This window comes from Aulonocara stuartgranti, assembly GCF_965226115.1.
Source record: "Aulonocara stuartgranti genome assembly, chromosome: 11".
Lineage (NCBI taxonomy): Eukaryota > Metazoa > Chordata > Actinopteri > Cichliformes > Cichlidae > Aulonocara > Aulonocara stuartgranti.
The window spans coordinates 31,385,292-31,404,834 of record NC_138947.1 but is presented as its reverse complement, the minus strand read 5'-3'; the positions used below and the strand labels follow the sequence as shown (position 1 = coordinate 31,404,834).

General features: G+C 40.1%; 1 protein-coding gene across 2 annotated transcripts; it reads left to right on the top strand.

Moving 5' to 3' along the window:
- Positions 1 to 13,333: 13,333 nt before the first annotated feature.
- Positions 13,334 to 19,447, top strand: LOC309716891 (myelin-associated glycoprotein-like). Of its 2 annotated transcripts, XM_082550987.1 has the most exons (14): positions 13,334 to 13,435; positions 14,279 to 14,385; positions 15,592 to 15,668; positions 15,763 to 16,158; positions 16,254 to 16,547; positions 16,690 to 16,789; positions 16,982 to 17,017; positions 17,098 to 17,130; positions 18,235 to 18,273; positions 18,507 to 18,530; positions 18,689 to 18,724; positions 18,800 to 18,871; positions 18,992 to 19,019; positions 19,111 to 19,282. In XM_082550987.1, the coding sequence occupies exons 3-14, from the start codon at positions 15,623 to 15,625 to the stop codon at positions 19,171 to 19,173; spliced, it is 1,167 nt and encodes a 388-aa protein (XP_082407113.1). In that variant the 5' UTR covers positions 13,334 to 13,435; positions 14,279 to 14,385; positions 15,592 to 15,622; the 3' UTR covers positions 19,174 to 19,282. The 2 variants fall into 2 exon arrangements, with proteins under 2 accessions (XP_082407113.1, XP_082407112.1); XM_082550986.1 differs by lacking the exons at positions 18,800 to 18,871; positions 18,992 to 19,019 and having other exon boundaries at positions 19,111 to 19,447.
- The last annotated feature ends 96 nt before the right edge of the window (positions 19,448 to 19,543 follow it).

The window sequence follows — 19,543 nt, the reverse complement described above, 5'->3', positions numbered from 1 at the left end:
GGCTCCCAACCGGCTCTTCAGGTTGTTTTGTTGCTTTAATTAATTTATTGTTGATCGATTGATCGATATGATCGATTTTGTAATCGTATCACCAGACCTGCGACCATATGTTCTGGACACTCGGGTAAAGAGAGGGGCTGAGCTGTCAACTGATCACCACCTGGTGGTGAGTTGGATCAGGTGGCAGGGGAGGACGCTGGACAGACCCGGTGCGCCTAAACGTGTAGTGAGGGTGTGCTGGGAACGTCTAGCAGAGGCCCCAGTCCGCGAGATCTTCAACGCACACCTCCGGCAGAGCTTCAATAGCATTCCGAGTGAGACTGTGGACATTGAGTCCGAATGGACCATGTTCAGCGTCTCCATTGCCAAAGCTGCTGCATTGAGCTGCGGCCGCAAGGTGGTTGGTGCCTGCCGTGGTGGTAATCCCCGAACCAAATGGTGGACACCAGGTGAAGGGAGCCACCAGGCTTAAGAAGGAGTGCTATCGGGCTTGGTTAGCCTGTGGGACTCCGGAGGCAGCCGACAGGTATCGACAGGCCAAGCGGAATGCGGCTCGGGCAGTGGCTGAAGCAAAAACTCGGGTGTGGGAGGAGTTCGAAGAGGCCATGGAAAAAGACTTTCGGACTGCCTCGAAGAGATTCTGGCAAACTGTCATGCGTCTCAGGAGGGGAAAGCAGTGCTCTACCTGCACTTTGTATAGTGCTGGCAGAGTGCTGTTGACGTCGACTGAGAAAATTGTCAGGCGTTGGAAGGAATACTTCGAGGCCCTCCTTAATCACACTGACACGTCTTTCGAGGAGGAAACAGAGTCTGGGGATGAGGGGAATGACCCGCCAATTTCCGGGGGCGAGGTCACTGAGGCAGTTTAACAACTCCTTGGTGGCAGAGCCCCTGGTGTTGATGAGGTCCGCCCCGAGTTCCTGAAGGCTCTGGACGTTGTAGGGCTGTCCTGGTTGACACGCCTCTACAATGTTGCGTGGAGATCAGGGGCAGTACCCCTGAACTGGCAGACCGAGGTGGTGGTCCCCATCTTTAAGAAGGGAGACAGGACGGTGTGTTCCAACTACAGGGGATCACACTCCTCAGCCTCCCTGGGAAAGTCTATGCCAGGGTGCTGGAAAGGAGAGTTCGTCCGCTAGTCGAACCTCGGATACAGGAGGAACAATGCGGTTTTCGTCCTGGTCGCGGAACACTGGACCAGCTCTTTATCCTCTCAAGGATACTTGAGGGTGCATGGGAGTTTGCCCAACCAGTCTACATGTATTTTGTGGACTTGGAGAAGGCATTTGACCGTGTCCCTCGGGGTGTCCTGTGGGAGGTGTTGCAGGAGTATGGGGTGTCTGGCCCATTGCTACGGGCCATTCGATCCCTATACAACCGTTGCAGGAGCTTGGTTCGCATTGCCAGCAATAAGTCGGACTCGTTCCCGGTGGGTGATGGGCTCCGCCAGGGCTGCCCTTTGTCTCCGGTTCTGTTCATAATTTTTATGGACAGGATTTATAGGCGCAGCCAAGTGGTGGAGGGCTTTCACTTTGGTGGCCTCAGAATCTCATCTCTGCTTTTTGCGGATGATGTGGTTCTGTTGGCTTCATCGGGTGAGGGCCTCCAGCTCGCACTGGAGCGGTTCGCAGCCGAGTGTGAAGCAGCGGAAATGAGGATCAGCACCTCCAAATCTGAGGCCATGGTTCTCAGCCGGAAAAGGGTGGAGTGCCCACTCCGGGTCGGGGATGAGTTCCTGCCCCAAGTGGAGGAGTTCAAGTATCTCGGGGTCTTGTTTGCGAGTGATGGGAGAAGGGAGCTGGAGATCGACAGACAGATTGGGGCTGCAGCTGCAGTAATGCGGACGCTGCACCGGTCCGTCGTGGTGAAGAGGGAGCTGAGTGTAAAAGCGAAGCTCTCAATTCACCGGTCGATCTACGTCCCTACCCTCACCTATGGCCACGAGCTGTGGGTAGTGACCGAAAGAGCGAGATCGCGGATACAAGCGGCGGAAATGAGCTTCCTCCGAAGGGTGGCTGGCCTCTCCCTTAGAGATAGGGTGAGAAGTTTGGCCATCCGGGAGGGGCTCAGAGTAGAGCCGCTGCTGCTCCACATCGAAAGGAGCCAGCTGAGGTGTTCCAGGCATGTCCCACCAGGAGGAGGCCTCAGGGCAGACCCAGGACACGCTAGAGAGATTATATCTCTCGGCTGGCCTGGGAATGCCTTGGTGTTCCCCCGGATAAGCTGGAGGAGGTGGCTGGGGAGAGCCTCGGATAAAGCGACCCGGCCTCGGATAAAGCGGATGAAGATGGATGGATGGATGGACAACACAAAACACTGCAAACCACAACACAATTAAATATAAATTACAGTTTTTTACAGACGCTAGGACACATTTCCCAATACTTAGGTCACGTTTGCAAAACTCCTCACACAGTGAGCACAACAGAAGTCTATGTGGGCTAAACTGAGGACCAGTTATCATTGTCTTGGCTCAAAATGCATTCAATGACTACATCTCTCAAATTTCATGAATCATCTTCTCACTCAGACACAACAACTGCCAAAAAGCTTTGTACGGACAGGACATTTTGCATGTGCTTACATACTGTTTTCAAAACTGTTAAACTTATGGTCAAAACAATAACACAATGCAAAACTTGAAAAGACAGCAAAATCCAACGGCAATATTTTATTGAAACATATTTTAAATCTAACAATGCAGTTTAACCAGCCACAGCTTGTTCTCATTGTAGATGAACATCTACACAGGTGTTACTCCTTCAATTTTTCAACTCCTTCAATTCTGGCATGCCAGAAGATTCTTTCCTAGGTGTATTACCCTAGATGACATAAGATGTGATGTGGATGAGAACCTGTGGCCAAATGGAGGAGACCGAGTAGATTAGCATTACTATTGTATGTGTATCAGTGGATGGTGTGTATACAAATTCTTGTATTTTGGGATTACTTAGTGCAAAAAAATAAAAATACATAAACATAAATACATGATGTCTGATTCATTCCAGTAACATATATTGAAATTATAAACAGAGATGTGTCCTTGTTTTACACAGGAAAACACTGTGTAATGCTACATGTTGTTAGTGTTTTTTAGGTCATTGTTTTGTGGGTGACAAAGTGTGTTTGTCGGCTGTCAACCTTTGCTAGTGTTCTGGAGGAATGTGTTCATTTGAGACCTGAATGAAGTGTTTTGGTAGTTGTAGTGCATTTTGAATTTGAAATGAACTGCTTTGCCAGGCTGACGGTCAGTTAGGAGAAATGTGTGAAGAGTTTTGCAAAAGTGACTTAAGTATTGAGAAATGTGTCCTAGCGTCTGTAATATGAAAACAAAAAGAAGATGCAGATTCTCTGTTTTATGGGCCTGCTTGAATAAACTTTCTGAATTCTTTAAACTGACACATCACGACTTCACAAATAAAGCTGGAAGCAGCTCAGACTATTGGAACCAGCACTGAGGCCTGTTACATTTATACAGTGTTAGAGCAATGGCTGCAACCTACAGCCTTTAAACTAGCGATTACAATGCTGACAGCAAACTCATCAGTCCAGATGTTACCACATAACTTTGTGATACTTAGAGTTAAAACAACTGAGACAGGCTGATTAAAATAACAGCTGTCAGTTCTCTCATTCCTTATATCAAGACTGGAGATCGCACTACTGATTTCAGTTCATTTAATATGTGAGTGAACAGATTCATTCTCAATTGGACATAAATGATGATCAAAGGTTGTATATATGAATTCATCAAATCCCAGCCTCTAACACAGTGCGCTGCATCTTAGCTTTGAATGTCCAGTATATTCTAATCAGTGCGATTTAAGCATTCACTGAACCTACAGTATCTACACCTGTGTGGCAAATGTGTGGTAAAGATACAGTTAATGTAATGCAATTATTACAGTTTTTTTCAATCGCTAACAAGCGCCTACCCATACTTCAGATACTTTTTCTAAACTCTTAACACAGACTCACACCTACAAAACACAATTGGCCAAATGGATAATTTTCTTCTCAAAAATACATTTTGTTAAATATATACTAACTCTTCATTTCAAAATAGAACACATCTTTCTCTGCACACACTAACTGTACAAAAACACTATAAATCTGACTCAAAATGAAATTAGTCTGTCAAAGAATAACACTTGTTTTCACTTCACAAGGTACATGCAGTCAATCAAAGTACACCAGGTTTCAAAATACTGGCTATTATTGACATTACAAAAACTGCATAGACTTTTATGTTTCAGTTTTACAGGTATTTGCATGCGAAACATGCAATCCACCATTTTGACACCAGAAATGTCTTGGTTGGTAACTGTATGTCCACATGTACAGTAATGTTCACATTCAAAAGCATTCCAGTAAAAAGCAAACAAGTTTATGTTTCTTTACTGTTTACTACAGGAGGTACAGTAGAAACACAGTATGATAGGACAGAGAAAGTTTTACAGTATTGCTTACAGTGAACAAAATATCCATGAAACACACAAGAGCATTCTGAACAAAAAAACAACAGCAAAAAGCCAAGATCAAAAGGGGGGGAGGGGGAGGGGGGCTAAAAAAAAGGCAAAAACTTTGCATCTAATCTCTGCGATCTTCAGGGTTAGGCCACATTTTTTCATCAACATCACATCTGATGTGATCCAAGTCGATGCACCTGGGATAGAACCGCCTGGTATGTCGGATCCACCCTTGGCAATCGTCAACTGTGATGTCCCTGGAGCCAGCATCCATGGCTTCGAGGAGGGACATCTGGTCATGTGGCTGATGGTCATAAACCTTCCACCTCCATGCAGAAAAGAACTCCTCTATGGGGTTGAGGAAAGGTGAATAGGGTGGAAGGAAGAGACTTACCAGTCTTGGGTGGACTTCAAACCATGTTGTTATTGCTTGCGAGTGATGGAAAGCCACATTGTCCCAGGTAATTACAAAGGTCCTCATGTTTTCACCCTCCTGACCTTGCTCTGGAACCAGGCGCTGGTGGAAATCATTGAGAAAGGCAAGCAAGCGCTCTGTATTATAGGGTCCAACCTGACATCTGTGAAGGAGTAATCCTGCATTTGCAATTGCTGCACACATGGTAATGTTTGCCCCTCTCTGTCCTGGCACATCAACTGTGGCCCTTTTTCCAATTACATTTCGTCCACGTCGACGCCTTTTGGCCAGATTGAATCCTGCCTCATCGATGTATATGAATTTATGAGGGGCCTGGTTGGCCTCCAATTCCATAACTCTCTGAAACAAAGTTTATGTAAGTCATGTTATTACTGTATACCATACTGTACTGTAACCTAGTATTGTGTAGGTTACCTACTTGCAAAGTGCAAAGCTTATAGAACTGGACATTGGATTGAATATACACTATACCTGGACATATTGTCGTCGTAGCTCCTTGACCCTCTCACTGTTCCTCTCAAAGGGAACAGCGTAGAGCTGCTTCATCCGCACTCTGTGTTTGGACAATGTCCGCGTAATGGTTGTGAGGCTGATTCTATCGATATTGTCAAATATCTCATGGTCCGCCACAATTCTAGTTTGAATTTCACGCAGTTTTATTGCATTATTTGCAGTAACCATTTCTACAATGGCAAGCTCCTGATCATTACTGAGGAGCTTTCCTCTTCCCCCAGAGGGTGGAAGACATTGCATTCTTTAGAAAGACAAAAAATTCAACATATGCATTACTGTATGACCATATTGACATGTCAAGTGAGAATAGAAACAATCCATGTAAAATGCAATACTTACCTGTTGGTTTGTTGAAAGATGCGTATAATGGAGGCAACCGTTGACCGCCTCAAATTGGGCTGCACTCTTTCACCAGCCTCTCTTAGTGAAAGACCATGGTTGATTACATGGTCAATGATAGTGGCACGAATTTCATCACTGACTACTGTTCTTGCAGCCCTTGGAATGCCACCACCACGCATTCTTACACCTCTACCTTGCCCTCTCCTTGGGCCTGCTCTTCTCCCTGGGCCCCTTGCTCTTACTCTTCCTCGACCAGACATTACAGTGTTTGTCTTTTTTTTGTTTCCAAAAACATCACTCCTCAAGGTCTTGCCTTATAAACCCCACTGAGTCTAAGCCAGAATGGAAGAAGCTGTCGTTGGCCCAATTTACCCAACATAAATCAGCTGTGTGTCAATTATTCAATTGTTTGTTTATTATCAGCTGATATATATTTTTGATATTGATATTGTTTTTGTACTGATATCATTGCAGAAGCAGAGGTTTTTATACTGTATCTACGGTTTGGAATATTGTTTTTGCTATTGTGGGATGTTGTGTGTTAACATTCGTAAATACTACAAAAACAGTCCATAATTTTGTTGGGAGGTATAGCTTGTCTGTTAAGAAAATGTAAGCATTGTGGAAATGTGTTCACTGACTGCATATTGGGTGAACACGACATGAAATGTAAGAATGGTATGGCCACAACAGACCGATGCTGTGCTAATTGTGTTTAGAGTTTTGCAAATGTGACAACTGTTTGGACAAACGCTTGTTAGCGACTGGAAAACACTGTAATACAATATACATCATAAAAAACAAAAGCTGAAATTGATTCAGTTTAGTACTTTTCTCTGTATGCTCTGTGATTTTAAAGGCCTTAAATTCTGTGATATATACTGTAAATGATATTCACAGAGGTCCTAAAGTAGTTAAATCACTGCCGATTGTCTGTTTGTTTATATTTTCACATGTTTTTGTGTCTGTAGGGCTGTTTGATGACGATTTAGACTCCTCTGGGAGATGAGGACACGTCAACATTTACATACTATGATGTCAAAAAACTACCTGTTCTCTTCTCTAAATCTTCAGATTATGGTGGACACGGTGAATCTACTGATGTTTGGTTGTACCCTTAGTCCGGCCTCCTTCATTGTCATACCATGGACAACAACACGGTCAATCCCAGTAGCTCTGATTTCATCTGACATTACTGTTCTTTGTCCTGGCTGACCACCTTGACCTACTTGACCTCCTCTCACGCGAACTCCTCTTCTTGGATTTTTATCCATTGTAGTGCCTCACATACCAGTGCTCTGACTTATATGTACCTTCACATCATTAGCCGCAAGTGTGATAAATTTTGAGTTGTTGTGTTCAACTGGTGACACCTGAGCTTTAATTGTGTTTGACTTTTGCCACCTGTGCTCACCATTATGCAACACAGGTGCATCACAATGACAATGTGTTGACAAGATGTGTCTAAACAGGTGAAAAGTGCTTATGGTTTTTCCAAAAGAGTGACTGATTCAATAAGTGGGTTCAGGCAACTGAGACTACTGACTAAGAAATCCGAGCTTTATAAAAGGGCAACAGGTGAGTTCTTCTGTTTTTGGCGCAATGGATGCCAACATAGAAACAGAGGCAGAGCCAGAGGAGTGAGAGTAAGAGGAGGAGGACGAGGACGACGAAGACCAAGTAATGATGAGATTGCTCTGATGAGATCAAGGCCACTTTGGTTGACTGTGTGGTCAACCATAGTCTAACAATGAGGGAGGCTGGGCAAAGAGTACAGCCAAATTTGAGCAGGCACACGGTAGCATCCATCATCCGAAATGAGAATAGGTAAGAAATCTCACTGTACTCAAGAAGTACATTACTATAGCACAATATTGCCTGTGGACTGTTCTGTACACTTTGAAAATGCTGTCAAGTATGTTTCACGTATTTGGAAAATGTATTCCTACTTTGGATTCCTACATAGTAGGTCCATTCACAGTTTTTTACAGTACTATTTGTATTGCAGAGCTGAAAGCTTACCAACACAAGGTGGTCGGGAACGTCTGTCTGCTGAACAGGAGACTGAAATCATAAAAATGATTCATTATAAATGGTTCTAGAAAATAATGACAAAAACAGTACAGCAAATACAAAGAAAAATAACAGAAGACAACATATTTCAAAATATTGATAGGGTCAGTTTATCAACATTGGACCATTCCTTGAACAGAAATAATCTGAGGATGAACCAGCTCTACGGGGTGCCATTTGAATACAATTCAGAAAGAGTCAAAGAATTGCAATACAACTATGTGCAAGTAAGTCCCATACAATCCCACAATTGATGCATACTCTCAAGACTATAAATTACAGTACTGTACAGTAATCATACTCTGATTATGCTTCACAATAGTGACCACTCCAAGTCTATATTATGTATCATGTGTGTTTCAGAGTCGGTAAATGGTTCATTGTCCACCCACGCTTTTTAGTTGTTTATCTCCCTCCATATTCTACATTCTTCTGTTGTTTGTACATAGTATACCAGGGGTGTCAAACTCAAATACACAGTGGGCCAAAATTCAAAACTGGAACAAAGTCGCGGGCTAACATTAATATTTATTGAAAAAAAATCTTCCTCTAGATATAAGAATGAATCTTTTCTTATGGACTCAAACAAGTTTTGATGAAAAACTGAATATGGAACAAGCAAAGCTTAATACTAAACAATATGTATATTAGCTATATAATACCAGCAGGCCAGCTCTAATAGTAATTTGGTATGGCTTCGCGGGCCAAATTTGGCCCACGGGCCAGAGTTTGACACCTATGTAGTATGCCATAGTACACCATAGTATATGCAACTTTGTGTTGGTTGGGATGAACACTGTGTACATTGCATTTTTGGGAAAAATACAGTGTATACAGTGGGGCAAAAAAAGTATTTAGTCAGCCACCGATTGTGCAAGTTCCCCCACTTAAAATGATGACAGAGGTCAGTAATTTGCACCAGAGGTACACTTCAACTGTGAGAGACAGAATGTGAAAAAAAAATCCATGAATTCATATGGTAGGATTTGTAAAGAATTTATTTGTAAATTAGGGTGGAAAATAAGTATTTGGTCACCTCAAACAAGGAAAATCTCTGGCTCTCACAGACCTGTAACGTCTTCTGTAAGAAGCTTTTCTGTCCCCCACTCGTTACCTGTATGAATGGCACCTGTTTGAACTCATCATCTGTATAAAAGACACCTGTCCACAGCCTCAAACAGTCAGACTCCAAACTCCGCCATGGCCAAGACCAAAGAGCTTTCGAAGGACACCAGGAAAAGTATTGTAGACCTGCACCAGACTGGGAAGAGTGAATCTACAATAGGCAAGCAGCTTGGTGTGAAAAAATCAACTGTGGGAGCAATCATCAGAAAATGGAAGACATACAAGACCACTGATAATCTCCCTCGATCTGGGGCTCCACGCAAGATCTCATCCCGTGGGGTCAAAATGATCATGAGAACGGTGAGCAAAGATCCCAGGACCACACGGGGACCTGGTGAATGACCTGCAGAGAGCTGGGACCAAAGTAACAAAGGTCACCATCAGTAACACACTACAACGGCAGGGAATCAAATCCCGCAGTGCCAGACGTGTTCCGCTGCTGAAGCCAGTGCATGTCCAGGCCCGTCTGAAGTTTGCCAGAGAGCACATGGATGATACAGCAGAGGATTGGGAGAATGTCATGTGGTCAGATGAAACCAAAGTAGAACTTTTTGGTATAAACTCAACTCGTCGTGTTTGGAGGAACAAGAATACTGAGTTGCATCCCAAGAACACCATACCTACTGTGAAGCATGGGGGTGGAAACATCATGCTATGGGGCTGTTTTTCTGCCAAGGAGACAGGACGACTGATCCGTGTTAAGGACAGAATGAATGGGCCCATGTATCGTGAGATTTTGAGCCAAAACCTCCTTCCATCAGTGAGAACTTTGAAGATGAAACGAGGCTGGGTCTTGCAACATGACAATGATCCAAAACACACCGCCCGGGCAACAAAGGAGTGGCTCCGTAAGAAGCATTTGAAAGTCCTGGAGTGGCCTAGCCAGTCTCCAGACCTCAACCCTATAGAAAATCTGTGGCGGGAGTTGAAAGTCCGTGTTGCTCGGCGACAGCCCCAAAACATCACTGCTCTCGAGAAGATCTGCATGGAGGAATGGGCCAAAATACCAGCTACTGTGTGTGCAAACCTGGTAAAGACCTATAGTAAACGTTTGACCTCTGTTATTGCCAACAAAGGTTATGTTACAAAGTATTGAGTTGTATTTTTGTTATTGACCAAATACTTATTTTCCACCCTGATTTACGAATAAATTCTTTACAAATCCTACCATGTGGATTCATGGATTTTTTTTTTCACATTCTGTCTCTCACAGTTGAAGTGTACCTCTGGTGCAAATTACTGACCTCTGTCATCATTTTAGGTGGGGGAACTTGCACAATCGGTGTCTGACTAATTACTTTTTTGCCCCACTGTATATATTTGGTACCATGTATGTGTGTTTTGTATACACATGCACTTATGTAGACCTATGTACTGTCTGTAATAAGTGTAACACTAAAAAAAAAAAAAGGCTTACAGTAAGTTATTTTGATGACTGGAGAAGAAGTGGTCATAGTGTTTTACATTAAGCACATCAGTGTTCAACTATTTCTTATACAGTTTTTTCTGATTGCTTAAGCACATTTTTTTGTAACTTTTGGCTAATTTTGCAAAACTCTTCACACAAATAAGAAAACCTGTCACCCAATAATCAAAACATTGTAGTTCTCTTGCAAAAGCAAACACAGCTAGATTAACTCTTCACACCTTCGTAAAAATGGTGTTTCCGTATCAAACAGTACACACAAGCCATCATCTACTAAGCACACAATGCGCCAACTGCACACTGATGGTATGAATACAAAACACATCTGGCTTTTGCTTTCTCTGTGCACAAGGTAGGCTATGTCAGTTTGAGCTCATACTTCTGTCATAGATCCATAAGCATAGAGGGATCCAAACTTCAAGTACTGGTGTTTATTCAAACACATCAAAACAAACACAAGTGGTTATTTCCAAGTATAGGATTATTTGCAATCGCCATAATGACTATATGGGTTACTTGGTCTGCAGTGAACATGCTTCCTCTGCCCCCAGCATCTGGTCATCTAGCAATTCTGTAAAGTAGCAATTTCAGTATTTTTACATCAATGGTATTGGTGTGTTTCTCATTGGCATATGGCAGTGCTACAAATCTTTGTGCGAAGTGACTGTACTAACCGATTCTCATTTCAAGATGTCCTTATGGTGCTTGCTACAGTGTAGCGGCTCGAGTTAGGCTGGACCCGTTGGCCAGCTACCCTCAGGGTCATTCCACGGTTGATTACATGGTCCACTATTGTAGCTCTGATGTCATCAGCAATTCTATTTCTTACTCTTCCTACCCTTCCTCTCCCCCCTCCTCATCTTCCTCTCCCTCCTCCTCGTCTTCCTCTTGCTCCTCCTTGTCCTTGTCGTCCTCTTCATCCTACTTCTTCACCTCCACGTCCTCTTCCTCGGCCTCCTCTACTTCTCACTCTTTCTGCTCCCTCCATTGTACTCCGCACACACAGCTTACCTGTATTATAGTGCTTAGGCTGATTGCAAAGTGAACTAATTATCTAAAAAAGTTTTCACATGTGAAAGTGTGCCAGACAGTTGGCAAGTTAGTGTTAATGATAGCCATACATGTGTATACTTTTGTTAGGAGTGTGTTGGAAATTTGGTAATTGAGTGTTGTGCAGTGAATTGTGCCTACAGTTTTGCAAAGTGTGTGTTACAAAATTGCAAACTGAGTGCAAAGCAGTTTTTGTGCTTTTAGTTTTGCAAACTCAGTGAGTGGTTTTGCCATAAGTCTGAATAGTTTTTAGAGATTGTGCTACAGGAATCACAGTTAGGGTTTAAGCATTCAGAAAAAACTGTAAATGTCTATTCATGTGATGGTTTGTGTGTCTCATTTGAAAACAAAATGCCATTTTGACAAGAAATTACATTGTTTTGAATGTAGAGTTTCATCTTGCAGAAGAATTGAAGGGTTTTATCCATTGTGTGTGTGTGGTTTTTTTTTATTTGTGTGTAGAGTTCTGAAATATGAGGCATGCTTTCAGAAAATGTGTGTAAACAATTGGGAAAAACTGCAAGATAAAATAGAAACAAGATGCTGTCAACCCAAGACAACCATGATTCTCCATTTTCGTGTTAAAAGTGTGGCCTTCAAATATATATATACCAGTTTTAAATTGTGGTGATAGGCCATGTAAAACCAGAGTCATGATAAAAAAAATATACTCAATGCTTTTTCCTGAATACTATCGTTCACAGTCTAACGACAGTGCTTGCAAACACTCTGCTTGTGAACAAAAGGAAAAGAGAAGAAAAGAAAAAAAAACACCCCTTTCCTATTGGTGGAAAAATGTACCATGTCGACCAATCAACAAATTATGTGGCAACATGGAATTTGGTTGTTTAGGAAGAGGGGGAGGTTTTAGGAGTGATGGCAGTGAGAGAATGAAAGAGACGTCCTTTGAGATGTGAGAGATTTGTGATGTTTAGTGTGTTTGCAGTGTGTATCTACTGTGTAGTGTAGTCAATAGTTTTGTTTTGTGTGTCAGAACAATGAGGTGACTGGTCAATGTCACAGTTCCTGCCAAAAAGCTACTACAGGCAGACTGTAGTGTAAACGCTGTCTCCCGGTGAAAAAAAACAGGAGGAGTGATACACCTCCTGCTGTCAGGCGTGCAGGTATCAGGCTTGTGATGTTCTCCTCTGTCTTATAGTGGACAGAAATTGTTTTTTGGAGTTGCACACATAATTTGTGTGGCTAAGTACTTTTTCAAAGTAACTTGCCCAACACTGATGGTGACAGGAAGTGTGCTTAAATAGTGGAATTTATGATTTATGAGGAGCAGGTGAGTTAACCAGCTGATCATTGAATATGTGAATGGGAATATCAGGCAAACATATGGAGACGCTGGGGAGGAGCACCTGTATGAAGAAACGTTTACCACTGACAGGGAAGAGAAAGAGAGAAAAATAAGACCCAGACTGGGCTAAAGAGTTATTAATGATCACAATCTGTTTATTTTCTCCGTTTTTTTCATTCATTCATCATGTAGTGTGCGTTTCATTCATCTTTTGAAAAAAATTTGTTTGCACAGTGGCTTTTTCTTTTCACAAGGATATTAACAGAAGTAGAGAGACAACGGCATCAATGTTTTTGTTCTTTACAACAAGAGTGAGTGTTGCTGATGTTTGACAATCAGTTGCCAAGCCCTTGGGATTTGTGATCATCGCCTTCTAAACAACATAATGCACAAATGGAGAAAAAACTGTGAGAAATTCTAAGCCTTAAGTCACCAACAGGCAGATCCATAAACTGACTTATTATGAGATTTTGATCCAGTTTTACTCTGCACATCTGTTTTTATTATTACGGTAAGGTTATTTCATTCTGCACAGCTTTGCTGTCTTTACGGTAGTCAATGCAAACACACATCCACATTAAAGCCACAGAACAGTCACGTTTTGTACTTATCACACATGACACTACCCAGCGAATCAAGTCATTCCTTCAGAGTCGAAGTGCCATCGAGGAGACGAGACAAGGAATTCTGAAGTAGTAAGTGATATAGGAGGTTAAATGTTTTTGTGAGATTGTCACATTTGAAGTTTAGTTGAGGAAAAAGAAGTAAAGAGGGAAACTGAAACTACAACTTTTCCTTATGTTTTGTTTATTAAGTGATTTATTTGAAGACAACTTTCTCAAAAGTTCTATATTTTACTTTTGAATGCAAAAGGTACATTATTATTATTATTATTATTATTTTTATTATTATTATTATCATTTTATCAAAGAACCCTCCAGTTCAAATAAATTAAATGATAAATGTTATTTAAATTGTTATTGAATTGTAGTTTCTTTCTTTGACTTGGCAGCCAGATGTTGAATAAATAAAGACATGGATTCCACGATTACTACTATTACTAACACCATTACTACCTCAAAATATATTGCATTGAATCACAATTCACGTGAAACAGTAGAATATTCTGGACCTTTTTTGGGCACATTTTCTCTGACTGGACAACTTTAAATCTTTATTGAATACACCTGTTAGGCACCCTTTCTGAACTCTGTCTGAATTGGTTATTTTCTATAGTGACTGTATGAGTGCATTTTGACCGTGTTTCAATTAGCCTGCAGTTTTTTGTGTTGCCCCCAGAGGTCAGAGTGGGTATCTAGGTCAGAGTATCTAATAGTAAAACAAAATGCACCCAAATATGGAAGACACAGAACAACAGAGACCCCTCCCAGCAATCTGCACAGACAAATCAGTTACTACTACCTCGATATCAGCTTTCATGGTTTTTTTTTCTACATAGAGAAATAAACTGACTTTGTTTTCTATTCTGGTCGTTTGGTTTCTTCTTCTTTTCTTTTCCCCTTTTTTCCATTTGACAGGGAATCCAGTGCTAATCATCATCAGACCAGATTAGCTCACATTATTCTCAAGAAAGAGTACTGAGTGAATGTTGCGTCTCAGATCAGCCAGGCAGCAGCTTTATCAGGTAAGTGAAAAAAAAGTCATCCTTTACAATGTTATACACCTGTATGTGGTGACACTAGTACATAGATCTGATAAAGATTCAGTAGATTTTTGTGTTCATTTTATAGGTTTTATCATACCTTTGAAATCAAAATAATGCACCTTAGCTGTTATGGGGTTTGTTTTTGTTTTGGGGGGTTTTCTTAAAGATTTGGGGTAATTGTAGTGATAACATATACAGTAAAGCAGAGTGTATAAACATTATACAATAAATATGACTACACTACTGTGTCACAAAAATGTTAAAAATTATTTTGAAAGTTAAATATTAGTGTATATTGTGTGTAATCAAAATTGATTAACCTTAACACTATTAAGACCAAAAAAGAAAAACTAATTTAAAATGAACATAAAAAGAAGCCTAATGAACAGCAGAAAATTGCTTGGCTAGAAAGTGAAATATCCACTATGTTTGCTAACACGTTTGTCAGTCACTGCTTGGGGTTTTCAACCTCAGGTGAAAACTCGATAGGAGAGGCATTGTGCGAAGACATGGCATTCATAGTTGTCAGTACTATTGAAATGTTGTATTCCCAAATGCTGAGTGGAACATTAATGTCAGTCTCAAGACGCTTCAGAAAAAAATGTCTAACATGATAGTGATCCAAAAGAAACCGCAGCCATCCTGCAAAAGTTTTTAAGAGAGTTTTAAAAAAAAACTCTGACTTGGATGAGTATGTGCACAAAATTAAAACAGCTAACTGGCACAAAGAGTGATACACAATATCTTTTATTTTTCATATCTACACAAGACTGACATTCTATTCTTCCATTCAGAAATGTATTTAAAAAATGAAATAAAATTTTAACATTGGATTCTAAATAATGAAGGGTACGCCCTCTAGTGGTACTTGAAGGTTTTGTTCCATGGCTGTATTTTTGGTATTGTCCGTTTTACCCATTTGTTTAAATTACACACATACATATAAGCAATATATGATACTTTTACTAAAATAATGCCATTATTTACTTGTGAAATATACTTTATTTACATTACACAGAGGGGAAATCCCTTTTCTACTGTGATGGCTTGTATTTGTCAGATACAAATTGGTATAAATAATTATATATAAATGTCTATTTGCATTAATGCTGTTTGAACATTCACTTTGACAGCTGTGGTTTATTTTGGTTATGATGGTAAAATGTAGTGTTTTGATTTCTTTAGTGTCAATCAAACATCCCAACATCAGAAAAGAATGGCCAAGCAGAAAATTATGATGGGATTCTGTCTGCTTTTTGCAGGTAACATCACTGGTGAGCTATTTATTTCCAGTCTCTTTATGCTTAATATGTATAATTAAATAATTTCCTTGTTATTTTCAAAATTCTCTGTCAGCCATCTGTAGCTCCGTGTCCAGTGATGAATGGAAGGCCACTGTTGTAAAAAGCATTGACGCTCTGGTTGGATCCTGTGTTGTGGTACCATGTTCATTCTCCCATACTGGAGGAAACCTGCCCTCCTCCAGACTCAGAGGAATCTGGCATGAAAAAAATGACAAAAAAAGCAACATCTATCATGAGGATCCTACACTGATTAAGGACAGCTTTAGGGACCAAACAAAGATGTTGGGAGAGCTGGGCCAGAACAACTGCACCTTAGAAATAACTCAAATTAGAAATCATCACAATGGCCCTTTCTGTTTCCGGGTTGAACTAGTGCGAACAGAAAACAATGACCCCACCAAGGACAAGTTCTCCTTTGTTGAAGACTGCGTTGAGTTGAACATGATCAGTATGTCACCAACTTTCCATGACTTCAAACATCTATACCAGTTTTCTGTTAAATCATTTTGCCTCTTACTTTATGTCTGCCTTTTTCATTTTCAGCTGAGCCTCCAAAGCCTACATTGATCCAACCAAAGACAGCCACTCAAGGAGAGCCCTACACTGTCACCTGTTCAGTCATCCACACCTGCCCCACTCATGTTCCTAAACTCACATGGAATATGGATAGTACAAAGGTCATTGTGCATCATAAAGATATTAAACATGGAAACTGGGAGACACAGTCCATCCTGACAGTTATTCCTGAGGAGAAGGATGACAACAGAGAGATAACCTGCACTGCTGAATTTAATGGAGGGCTGAAATCACCTGAAACTTTCACACTCCATGTAAAACGTGAGATATTTTTAATTAGTTGTTGAATTTTGTAATGTTGAATAGAAGTTTTACTCTGCTTTAAAAATAAAACTAGGTTTAGTCTCATTTCTACTGTTGCAGCAAAAAAGAAGGGCACTAACACGACTTCTATTTTTTTCAGGTGTAGAGAACTATAATCACATCATCATTCCCTCTGTAGTGGGGATTGGTACCACTGTGGCCTTTGTACTCGTCTGCATTTTCATGACTAAAAAATACAAGTGAGTAATACAATGTCACCGATCTTAACTGACAGCAAATATCTGATAGGCAAAACACCTTGAGGAAAAATAAGTATTTTATATTTATAAGGCGTGTCTTCAGTTTTAATTTAAAACAATTATGGAATTTAACTTTTTGTGTACAGCATCTTAATTTGCATGCTTCTTAATAAACAACTTTTTTTGTTAAAGGAAACGCATTGAAGAGCTTCAAAGTCGAGATGGCAGGTAAAAAAACAACACAGTGATTTTAAATTATTTCAAATGTATTCTTTCATTATCATAATGTAGTTTTCCCCAATTTTTAGCATGTGGAATCGGCTGTCGAGGATGTCTCGCAGGTGAGAAAATAGTATTTGTTGGAGAGGAAATAGAGGAAAAAACCAGCTGCCCTTACCCTCCAGTGTTGTTGTTTTTTTAAAGGCTTAATGCGTCTTGCATTTTTGTCATATAAAATCACATTTGCTTAGCCCATTAGTACGTTACAAAGAGAAACAAACGCATGCCACATTCTTGAGTAAGTCATCCTCCTAAGACCCAAAGATCCACTTTTGTCATATGTGGAGGACATGAGCCTGAGACCTCTATGTAAAGGACCATTTTTGCAGATATTATGATTCTGTTGCTAAAACAAAGTCAACAAAGTCAAAAGGATTTTACTCAAAATTGTGGAAGGGGAGTCAAACTTGGAGCTTTAATGAAATGAGGCAGAGAAAGGCCAAACATTATAGCAGGAAGGTGAAACCTCAGAGCAAGACATATTAGCTTTTGTTTAGGAACAATATAATTGCACCCAGCATCTATAGTAAAACATGGTTTAATGTAGACCTCTGAATGCAAATTCACACATTACACCCCCGCTAAGGCCACAGATGGTTGATTCCCTTCATAGAGGCAACCTCTGTGGTAGCTGAGAAACAAAATCCCACCACTTCAGAGTAATAATACTTCTTATCAATAATGGACATCAGGTGTCATCATTTTGTCCCTCCTTAGAAGCTGTATGTCGCTATCTGAGCTTTTATCTTTTTGCTCTGTTATTTGTCCTTCCACTACTTCATCTGGATGACTAGGATGACTCTTCTTCTGCCTCACTCAGCCCTCTGTCATACCATCCATGGTCATTGTTAGTGCCATGGGTGACATGACTTAACAACCCAGGTTGAGGTGAGTGTTTGGCATGCAGAATGAACTTTTGTTCTAGTACAGGGGACAAAATAAAAATAAAAATCATAATTTTGAAGAAAGAAAATATGTAAAAATATGTAGCAATATATAACATGTTCCTTTCAACCACAATATTTAAATTATCTAAAAATAATGTAAATATCAAAGATTTTTTCTTCTGGGTGTCAACAGGATAAACACTTAACCATATTTCTTTTTCATGTGGTATTGTAACTGTTAACTGAATTAACGAATAATTTAATTCGTGGAATCTCCAGGATTCGTTCTGGAGCAGGACCATCTCGTTCGGATCAAAGGCAAGAGTAATTCTAATGAACTTTAGTTCTCTGACTGCAGTAGATATTCTTAGTGTGTAGTTCTGTACAACCCCTTCCACAGTTCTGTAAAATGCTGCAGATGTTTGGCCTCACTGTAATTTGCATTTCTGTGCAGAAGTCCGAAGCCTTTTCTCATTTTTGATCAAATCTACACTTCTATTTATGTTTCTTAAAACATATGCCTGTTTCTCTTCCTCTTTTTTGCGTACAAGGTCTATTTGGAGCAGATTTTCAAGGTAGGGTGTAAAAAAAACATTTATAGTGGCCAGCCTTGTCAGCTTCTTTTATAAGCGGTATTTATATATATATATATATATATATATATATATATATATATATATATATATATATATATATATATATATATATATAATTTATTTGTATTTTTCAACAGAAGGCCTAAAGGGGACATAGTAGATTTTGGTCATAGGTAAATATGCTCTAAGTTCTTAAAGAAGAATTTGTCTATTGTATTTGTTTTTCTGACTGTCTAATTGTTGTGCAGTCCAAACAATGTGAATTCGAAATCCTGTGATAACCAGAAAGTCACAAAACCTCGTTTCCCATCTCCCAAAAGGTACTCATCTTCCTCCCCCTGAATTAACCATGTGTTAAACTGCAGGCGTTCATTTGCATTGTTCTAATGTTATTTTCCCTATGTCTCCTTTGTATTGCTGCTGTTGCTAATGGCTCTTAGCCAGCCCAAATCTTACAATTACAAAGAGGTATTGTTAATTTGCCATCCATATGTTCCTTATAATTAAGTTCACTGATGCTATTACTATCTGTGACACTAACAAACTTCATCTCTCACAGGACCCTGATGAAGGTGATGACTACATTAATACCGCAGACCTCAACATCTATGGAAACATCTGAAAAACAAACAAAAAAAGAGGAAGAAAAAAAGCCAGCAATTAATGTTCTAATAAATTTAAATAAGTATAAAACAAATCTATGTGCACTCTTTATGATCACTTGTCCTTGGGATTTCTCATGCATGTTTCTTGTGATGATGTCTTCTGTCCATTAATTACTATAATCCTGTAATTTATGTTGTTTGGTGTAACAAATGCTTGTATCCATAATTCTGAAAATAATATTTGTAAAAATGCTACTCATGTTTTGGCTGAATAAATCAACATGAACCTTTTTTTAACTGACTTGAATGCTGTTTTGTTTGGCCCCAGGGTTTGGCTGAGGGAGTCCCTTTTCAAATCATCACTGCTTTTGTATATATGATGTAATT

Bases quoted from the DNA above. Each gene is read 5' to 3' on its own strand.
- LOC309716891 (XM_082550986.1), top strand. From the start codon at position 15,623: ATGGCCAAGCAGAAAATTATGATGGGATTCTGTCTGCTTTTTGCAG. The intron at 16,159-16,253 runs GTATGTCACCAA...TTTCATTTTCAG, and splicing joins CGTTGAGTTGAACATGATCA to CTGAGCCTCCAAAGCCTACA. The intron at 16,548-16,689 runs GTGAGATATTTT...TATTTTTTTCAG, and splicing joins TTTCACACTCCATGTAAAAC to GTGTAGAGAACTATAATCAC.